Below are 10,480 nucleotides of genomic sequence, written 5' to 3'. Positions count from 1 at the left end.
AAGGAGCATTGTCTTGTTGGAATTGACTGCTATCTAAATTAATGTCGTCAAAAATACGCATTAACGAAGGGAAAAGTACTGTTTCTAATACATTTATGCCCATGCGAACCGACACCATCAGCAGCCATACAAATCCTGATCATAATGCTGCCTCTCATATGCTTAGCAGTGGGTACCATGCAAAATGGATGGTATTCCTCGACAGTCCGTCATCTCACGAACGTCCCACCAGGTGTTCTAAAAACCTATAGGAAAGGAAAAGGACTCAGATGAGAAGTTATGGTTGCTAATATTTTAAAATGATGCAAACTAAGCTTTCCTCGAAGTCAGATTCATTAGACCAGAGAGCATTCGACGAATCTTCATCCGTAAAATGTTGGTATCGGAGAGCCCAATATAAACGCTTTTTCCAACTTTTTTCTCTGAAAGCGACGGCTGCTTTCGGGCTATGCAACCTTTTAAACCTGCTTCCATAGTTCCTTCTAGCTATTCGAGTACGGACAGATCACTTCCGATTGGGCAGAAGAGAATGTTTTACGATCCTTGAAAGACTCGCTTATAAGTTTTCGGTCTTTTCGTACGCTATTAAGATGTTTTCACTTTTAGATTTATCATGATGGGACTTTGTTTCCACAAATCGCTTAATAGGACTTTCGACTGAGCACCGCGAATATTGCACCAAATTCGCAATCTCAACCTGACATTTAAAACTTAGATTCTCACTCTTTTGTCGTAACAAAGTTCACATTAGAAATTTTTAGACATTTCGATAAAAAGAAATTATTTTATATCACACATTTTAGAAATGTTCACCTCAGTTTTCGCAGCCTACTTTAATGGAGTTTCTCTTTCTATAGCAAACCCTGCAATATATTCGCGAACACAAGCTCAGCTTTTCTGTGTTCCTTCCAATAAAAAAATTACCTGTTAGAGATATAAAATTTCTTCTCAGAGTGTACGTACGAGTATTTCGTAATCATTTCAGATTCCATCTGGTTTCAGCTTGCCTTGAGATCGACCGACGAACCCAATTTTGGTATATTCTTTGAATAGCTTGCGTTTGTAGAAATTATCGTAGTAGTAGTAGTTTGCATATGGTATGCATTCTACTCATGCCTCGCCTTACAATCATCCGCCGAGGAGGTTCCTTCAATACGAAGCAAGTCTGAACATACTTATATACTTACTGGGCTTACTTACCTTACATTAACATTTTTCTCAAATACTTACGCCCAACCGACATTAGTCAATTCAACAAAATGCGCCAGGCATTTTTTCATTCTGCCCTTCTCGACTTGATCCAACGCAGAAGAGACTCTCCTTTACTTCTATTATCACCGCATCGAATATCCAATTCGTACAACATCGCAAATCATCGTCCGCGATATTCGTCATCGAACGAAAAGGTCAATAAATCTTCTGCAGAAACTTTGTCTCGAATATTCGATGGGCAAGCTTAGCAGATGTTGTCACTGTCCAAGCTTCTGTGTCATAGGACAGGTCGGCCTTGTTGAAGGTCTTTTGAAGTATGTTTTTGTTCGTTGAGAGAAGTATCATATTTGTACTTCAATCGCCTGCTTAAGTCTAATTTGTCAGTGAACGTTTAACTTTGTTTAGTTTAAGAATTGCCCATGGTTAAACTCGCACTGAAAAACTGAACCTTAGTCCATTATCAGCCGGCCGCCGTAGCCGAATGGGTTGGCACGTGACTGCCATTTGGAATTCGGAGAGAATGTAGGTTCGAATCTCCGTGAAACACCAAAATTAAGAAAAACATTTTTCTAATAGCGGTCGCCCCTTGGCAGGCAATGGCAAACCTCCGAGTGTATTTCTGCCATGAAGAAGCTCCTCATAAAAATATCTGCCGTTTGGAGTCGGCTTGAAACTGTAGGTCCCTCCATTTCTGAAACAACATCAAAACGCACACCACAAATAGGAGGAGGAGCCAAATATATCTACATATATAGGCAATTATCAGGCGCTATGGATTCCATAGCACATTCTTCCACATTTTTCGTGAGGTTCCAATATCATTGAAATCGATGAAAGTTTTCTAAAGCAAATTTTCTTTTTGTATGGTAGTAACATCGCTGAAGTATGTAAACCTTTTTCTTACACATTTGCTTAAAAAAAAATCGGTTAAAATTTACGCCAGGTATGCACGAATAAACAAAAATAAAACACGAATAAAGTCGAAGCTGAGTTGATCAACTCCGGCTTTTTGATGTTTGGTTGAAAAACAACAACTCTATAAACATAAAGTGTCAGTTCGCACAGAAGCAGTATGAATAAACGTGACATATGACCGCGTGTCCAGCTGATGTTATGCACCAATATGTAGTACCTGATCCGCTTACTTAAATGATGAAAATATGACGGCTATTGTATCAAATGACGTAATTGAATTGGATCTTTGCGGTGATACACCAAATAACCACAAGCGACAGACATAATAGGCGCCAACAGCATCAAGCATTGCTGCTGAGGAAGTGATGAGCGGATACGAATGCACGATATAGACATCACTGCATACATATGTATGTGTGTACGTATATGCAATGGATCGGTATCGATGAATGTCATACACTTGTCAAGCAACGTCAGTCAGCATTAAAAACGTCTGCGCTAGTCTATGCTGGCGGCGCCATCGGTTACGTATGCACCAGTGTAAACAAAGGCTGTTGGGTACAAAGTCCGTAAAATTCAATAGGACACATTTGTTGTTGTTTATGCGTAAAAAGCTAGAGTGTTTTTTTTTTCTGATTTATGGAATATCGAGCTGAAGACTTTTGCGCCTGTGCAGATTTATGAGTAGTAACTGAGGGTAAAGAGGTTGAAGGATGAGACTTGAAGTTGTTTACTTGCGTTGTGGTGTCTAAAATTAGCATGCAGCGAAATGGTAAGTCCGGCTCACAGGCGCCATTCGTTAAGCAATTGACGAACGACATGTCCATCTAAGACAAGAGCAACGTCTTGGGATTGTACTCTGCTCACCGTTTATAAATACGAGTACGAGTATTTCAAAGAAGCAAACGAACATATATACATTTATATATTGCGTATGTATTGCAGCGCTGGTATTATGCAGGTTTATACTCCACTTTTCATGCATTTATACATGTACATATGTATGCATAGATATGTGAGTATGTGTGAGCCGCTTCGTTATCGTAGGCGCGCTTATTTATGGAAATTTTACGCGCTGCATTTATTTTCGCACATTTCAGCGCACTTACCGAACGTGTCTACGAGCTAAGCTCGGCTGCCAAGCGGCGATTCAGGTCAATCGCATTGGTGCTCTTCGATGTCGCTTGTTATCAAGTGCTGTCTGCGCCGAGACTTTGTTTACCAACAGATCGCTCCGGAGCTTTTCGCAATGAGTTGTCGATTAAACATTGCATCGTGCTGTATTTACAATTTTCGCGCGTTTTATTTTTAAGCTATCGAATACTTCTAGCTTCTGGCTGTTGGCTGGTAGCTGTTGCTCGTCAGGGTTTCCCACTGCTATTTTTACATTTTTTCAATTGCATAGACATTCGCGCTGCGTTCGTTGTTGACATGAATTGAAAATAGTAAAATGCGGTTATTAGTTTATTACTGTTTTGTGTGAGGTTTCGCAATGAAGAAAAAAAAAACAGTGCATATGCATGCCCATATATGTATGTACGTATGTAGGTATTGTGGCCGGCGCCTAACACATCATGTACGAGTTTCCATACAGTATTACAATATCACGCAGCTGGTAAGTGATTGAATTGTTGTTGAATTCCTGCATCCGTATCCGCGCCCGCGTTGCGTTCCGTACTTTTGTAAGTATGCGCATACATACATATTTTCGAGCTGACCTGCAAAACAAACCAACGGATTGGTGACGGTCGGCGTTAAGTTCAATTGGTGCGAGACGAATGTGGTAAACAAAATTGCGGTTTTGACTGATTTGTTTTGACAGTTGCGGTGAGTTCCTAAGAAATTTGCTGTTGAATATATTTATTTTTAGCAATTAAGGTTTGAAGTAAATGATAAGCACATTGTCTCACCCCTTTGGTAGAAATATTATGAAAATTAGTTAGGAAAGAGAAGAAGAAGAGAAAATAAGAACAAGGATATTGATAACCTAAGGATGATAGATTACAAGGTTTTGCCATCCGAAACAAAATTGTGTTAGTAACTTCGGCTGCCTCGCCATCGGGTATTCGGCAACAAAATTCTGCCCACTAATTTCACCGCATTCACACACTCGCCCAAACAGTTGTTGTTCAGACGGCAACGAAGTAACATAAGCAATGGTTGCTTTGATTTCTTTCACCAATCTCAGTTTTCCCGACCTCTGTCTTAAGAGAGCCGCTGTCATACGTCAACAAATCAACTGATTTCTTTAAAATCGTTGAGAGACCGTTAGTGGTCTGATGATGGTCACACCTCCATATTCTGATTGGTTAGGTTGGTAGGTAGGTGAAATGGCTGAGGTACCAGACTGCACCAAGTAGCATTAAATGTCCATTTTTATGCCATTATCAGACCTACAACGGGCAGATATCTACAACCAACTAGAGCTGTTAATGTAACGGAGAAGGTTGATGGTATTTATGTTGAGGCACTGCCCAGGCTGTGGAAGAAAGGAGGCTGCTAAACCCGGACATTTGCAGTGAAAGTGCTCAACAGTCTTCTTCTCTGAAAGGTCCCCACAACTTTTGCAATGGAATCAAATGGTAAAAAAAGCTTTTCTGCGTTAGTGCCGATTGTCCAAATATGGAGCTACAAGCTACAAGTTTGGAAATTAAATGGCGTGGAGTCCCCAGGACTATCTGCTTCATGTGTCTATTGTACTGGTGCCAAAGGGGTTTCGAAATAGCACACGAAGAAATGGAGCTCCATCTGGTCTGATTCTGAGAAATAAGTAGTGCGATTTCCTTTTAACAATAGTCAGGGGGATGCCGATAGCCGGGTGGCATCTGAAACCAATTCAGTAGACCCTTTCCAAGCTTATTAGCAATTTCATCCCTCTATGCGCAAGACCCAGTAGACCCTTTCCAAGCTTATTAGCAATTTCATCCCTCTATGCGCAAGACCCCAGATCGCAGAAATTTTACTTTCACCCCAAGATATTTGATCTCCTCCTTAGAGGAGTTGATCAGTTTGGATCTCCACCAGAGCGTTATCAAAGCCTTGATTGTGGCTTGACTATCGGAAAAAATGTTGATATGTCTCGCACGACCCTCAAACTACTGTTTGCGGATAGAGAGGTCTGTACGAAGTTCAGAGAAATACAATAGTAGCCTAATAGGTTGGTGCATGACCACCGACCGGTTTCAAACTTCGGGCTCAAAACACCAATTGATAGAAAAAGTTGTTTCCACTGGCGATCATTCCTCGACAGACAAGGGAAAACTTCTGAGAGTATTTCTGCCATAAAAGAGCTCCTCATAAAAGCCATCCGTCGTTCGGAGGCGGTGTAAAAATATAAGCTCCTCCAATTGTAGAAAAAAAAAAATCAAAACGCACACTACGAATGGGAGGAGAAGCTCGGCCAAAACTCAATAGGGTGTAAGCGTCAATTATATTGTATGTACGTTTATAAGGCCCAATATTGTTTTTTCATTTTGTTAAATTTTTTGAAAGAAAATGTATGTACTTACTATATATGTATGTGGCTTTTGGGGTTTCCCAACTTTTAAATAATATAAAAAACTTTTTATTTCAAATAATTAAAAGAATAATAATAAGTTGGTAGCTGATTTCCCAACAAGCTGATCTATTGATTTTTTTGAACGATTCGGCTTTGTTGACAATGTTGCCTGGTTACCTTATGATTTTCTACATTTTTTCGTATACGAGACCCTGTGCTGTTCGCAGCTAGAATTAGTTTTAAATTTCAAGTTTCTCCCCAACCGTTGAGCGTATGAGCCGGGAGCGGACAGCGTTAGCTTCATTATTTGTGCGATGTCCCAATGGGCGGGTGAACAACGTGCGTTCCCGATCGAAGCATATTTCAAAGCCAATGATTCGTGTTCAACTACTTACGTAGATTTTTTTCACGTTACAATATTCAACGTTTACGTGATACCCCAAGTGAGGATTTGATCCGTTCATAGATGCGAAGGTTCCGAGCAAGAAGGTCGGTGGCAAACAGCCAACAAATGAAAATATTGAACCCACCTCTACAAGTTTGAACGATAATCCGCGTTAGTCCGCACGGAAGAGAGCGGCTATGCTGGGACTTCCAAAAAACTAGTGAGCAGGAAATATTATGGAAGGATCTAAAACTTCACCTCTTTAGAATTCAAATCCTGCAAGCGCTTAAATCCAACGATAGTAGTTTGTGTAAAAAGTTCTACGAGGCAATGTTGGAGCGATTTTGCACGGTAAACACTATCTTTTGGAGTGATTTAGCCGAATGCCGAATCATTATTTTCTGCCAATAAAGAACATCCTGCACTAAGTACACACAAATGGTTTAACAAGATGTCGCTTGATTTCTTCCTTAACACACATCCAGACCACTTGATCTTAACCGTATGGAACTTTTTCTGTGAAACAAGCCCACTGACCATCTCAGCACTAAAAGAAAATATCGTTCGCGAGGTTTTTTGTCGGGACAGACTAGCAAGTACAACACTCAGACACAATTAAGTCCATTGTACTGCACTCGGGCTCCCATTTTAATTTTCTTTAAATCTACCCGATCTCCGAAGAAATCTGAGTAGATCTTGTGGTGCCAAGGACCCAAAGTGGTAGCTTCTTAGCACATAAGTGCCAAAAACCTGAAGTCTGATTCGAGCGCAAGCCGGGTAGACGTACAAAAAGTGGTCCGCCGTCTCGTCCTCCTCTCCACCTGCTGGGCAGGGTGCATTGCCCAATACCAGTCAGGGGCTGTACCGATTCCCATTGTGTTTCAGCCTGCAGATGACTTTCAAGGCCTCTCCTTGGATGAAAACATCAAGAGATGGTAGAGTAACCAGAGCATCTATTGTCGGGCATGAAGTAGTCGGAAAAGCTGTGGTGCGTTTAATGGTATCCCGACGTTACTTCGCCTGCGAGTGGCACGTAGTTCGGAGGCCAGATTCCAAGAGTGTATACGAAATTTCAAACTTCCACACGAACAGCTGCTAAGTATTTGGCGCAGGAATTGTAAGAAAAAGGAAGATAAAAGAAGGTATTTTTACTAAAATTGGAAAATCTGTACCAAGAGAGAGAAGTAAACAATTTCTATTTTTATTCTAGAATAGAATATAAGATCCGACGTCTCTGACTTTTCATAAAATTTGGTGCAGGATACCCCAATCATCGCAACGTCTATAGTACCCGTAGGTTGCCTTATTCAAAGTGCTTCAGAATTCCGCAGGACGTACTACTTATGTAAGCACAGTTTAGGCAATCTCATGCCAGTCAAAATAGTAGAACTATTGACTTGGCCGACGTTTTTCGGAGAGCTATAGATTACTCTGCTCCATTTCTTTCAAGTCTGTCTATAAACAAAAGGCAACAACAAATTAAAATAACAAATGAAATTCAAAAACAAGATTTCTGCTGAAAGAATTGAAATTCGTTGTAGTTTTTTAGACAAAATATTATTATCGAACTTTTTTAGTATTTAAGCGATGCTGGTACTTAAAGGCGTAGGGGAGACCGGGGATGTGTGGCTATAATGGCATAACCAATCATGAATATCGATGCCTCCCCATGACCCGCGAACTTGTGCGAAGGGAGCCGCGGCAGTCGCAAGGCGTTCGTGAGTGAGATCACATGTTGTGTTTTTGTTCCCGGTAAGTAATTCTTTTAGCTCGTACTTTTTTTGTTATTGTGCCTATGTATCTGTTAGAAACAATTTTGTTCTTATGCCAAATAAAAACATAATAGTTCTACTATATATAATACAGTATTGCTCCTATGTTAGTGCCAGAGTTTGCATATTATGATCAATTAAAATGCAAAATAGCGTCAGGGGCTGGTTGACAAATTTTGTTCGGTCGCTCCTACTTCCAGTCGCTCCTACTTTCATGATCATCTCTCATGGAATTGCTCTATAGTCTTCTGTCACATTCTAATTTACTGTTGTATTTTTACAGACAATGAGGACTTACAAAAGAATATCTGAAAGGTGTAATTCTCCAAAAGATATCATAGAAAAAGCTTGCCACGCGATTATCTTCGATAATGAAAGCATAAACGCCACGTCAAAGCAATACCAAATCCCGTACAAAACGTTGCATCGTTATGTAACTAAACTAAAAAATAAGTTAGAAAGTAATCCTAACCTCACGAGAGCTGATTTGACCCTAGACACGGCCGGGTACATAAGAAATAGGCAGATATTTAGCGATGACGAAGAAAACAAACTGGCAGCTTATTTGAAGACGGCTGCTGATATTTATTATGGATTAACACCGTATGAGACACGCAAGTTTGCATTTGAATACGCAAAAAAGAATAATAAAACTATGCCTGAATCTTGGAAAACAAAATTAATGGCTGGCGAAGATTGGCTTGGTAATTTTTTAAAACGTCATCCCTCATTATCAATAAGATCACCTCAAGCTACGAGCCTGTCTAGAGATACGTCGTTCAACCAGAAAACCGTAAATGATTTTTTTGCTAATTTGAAAACAGTTTACAAACGATTAAATCTTACCCCAGGTGATATCTGGAATGTTGATGAGACGGGACTTACAACAGTTCACGTGCCTAATAGAGTCATAGCTTGCCGAGGTATTAAAAACTTGGGGAAAATGACATCGGCTGAAAGAGGCACTTTAGTAACGATTGCAGTAGCTATATCAGCTCTCGGCAACATGATTTCCACTTTTTTTGTTTTTCCAAGGGTTCACTTCAAGAATTAATCTTACTTATGGTTATTTTTAAGTTCTTTTTTAAGATTTAAAGTGAGAGAATTAAAGATTGTTTGTTAGATTTATCAAAGTTCTTTGTGACCTGAAAAAGGATCTTGAATTTAAGTTTGTTCATTTTAATTAAAAAGTTTCTATCATTTAGTAAATTTTTGTGTTTTATTTTATACCAATCCTCTTAATTTATACTAATTACTGCCTAAGTCAACCTACCCCATGTATATAGGGTATATTCAATAACGCATTATAATGCGCAACGTACTTTTGCAGTGTTGGCAATGCGTTCAGAAATGCAAATATGGCAGTACTGCAAATGCATCGCGTTCGAAAACGCCATTTTTGTATCAAACGTCGCGCATTATTTGCAGGAAAAATTTTAATACTGCCAATCTATCAATTGCAACACTTGTCTCATTGGCAGTGCTGCCAGCGCTGCAATTACTGCGCATTTATAATGCGTTTCTGAATATACCCATAGTCAACCTGCCCCGGACATGGGGTAAGTTGACCAAGCGTCAGGGGTTTATAAAATCAGCAAAATAAGTATTATGATAGTGAATATATAGGTCATATTATTGTATTTTAGGTACCTGAATAGTTCTTTTATCGGTAGCAATTGTTGTTTTTGTTATATTAAATTAAACATCAGAGATATACGAGCTTAAGTCAAAAGTTAATCAACCATCCCCGGTCTCCCCTACATACTATACATATGTTATCAGCACTAGCTTGTAAGGCATAAAGTGAAGGATTTTCTTTCTTTGGAAAAATCGTTTAAAAGACTTAAACCTGGGATAAAAATATAAATATAAGGTGGCACAAAATTAATCACCCTATGGAAAGATTTATAATTTTTACAAATGGCGTCGTACGTCAATCATATTTGACACTTGTGAACTAAACAGATCGCGCAAAGGTCAAAATAAAGATTTGCATCACTCATCATTTTTTTATATTTAGTAAACAAATTATTCAAAACCAAAATTGGATGAATAATATTGTACCTCCTATTAAGAAGTTGCAGAATTAAGGTCTAGACAATATTTCAATTATTAAAGGTTTGCTCAATTGTGACATTAGAGTTTAGGCACTCCCTCATAATGAATAATTTTATGAAAGAAGTGTATAGTATACATTACAAATTTAATTGACTAAAAACAAAATTGGAACATATTTACATCTTACTTTACTACTCTTTGCCCAAGTAGTTCGGAGTTTTGCGCCCAAGTCAAGATTATATGATTATATGGGTATGGGATTAAATTTCCGTCCCTTCTTAGCCAAAGTACGAATTATTTAAACCATTAAATAATACAAAATATTATGTGAAGTATGCGCCATTGGAAGCTACAACTTTACTCCATCTTTCAGCGAGCATACCGATTCTTCTGGCGAAATATTCGAATTATTTTGACCTGATCCATTCATTGAGCCAGTTTGCGATGCTCTTGTAAGAAGTGAGCTCCAACTTTTTTGACTCTTAGGGATACCATAATAGATGCATTATTCATCGCCAGTGACGATGCGATGCGAAAAACCTTTTCTTTTCTGCCGTTCAAGAAGCAGCTCACACGTCAGCAAACGTCTCTCGATATTCCTCTCCTTCAATTAATGTGGTACCCAGTCACCTGCTTTCT

General features: G+C 39.2%; 1 protein-coding gene across 1 annotated transcript; it reads left to right on the top strand.

The window, feature by feature from the left end:
- Nucleotides 1–7,990: 7,990 nt before the first annotated feature.
- Nucleotides 7,991–8,843, top strand: LOC128856673 (uncharacterized). The gene is made up of 2 exons (XM_054091987.1): nucleotides 7,991–8,576; nucleotides 8,635–8,843. Exons 1-2 carry the CDS (start codon nucleotides 8,070–8,072, stop codon nucleotides 8,695–8,697), a joined length of 570 nt encoding a protein of 189 aa, XP_053947962.1. The 5' UTR covers nucleotides 7,991–8,069; the 3' UTR covers nucleotides 8,698–8,843.
- Nucleotides 8,844–10,480: the final 1,637 nt, after the last annotated feature.

Source organism: Anastrepha ludens, chromosome 3, assembly GCF_028408465.1.
Source record: "Anastrepha ludens isolate Willacy chromosome 3, idAnaLude1.1, whole genome shotgun sequence".
Taxonomy (NCBI): Eukaryota; Metazoa; Arthropoda; class Insecta; order Diptera; family Tephritidae; genus Anastrepha; species Anastrepha ludens.
The sequence above is the reverse complement of the archived record's forward strand: the minus strand, read 5'-3'. Positions and strand labels throughout refer to the sequence as shown.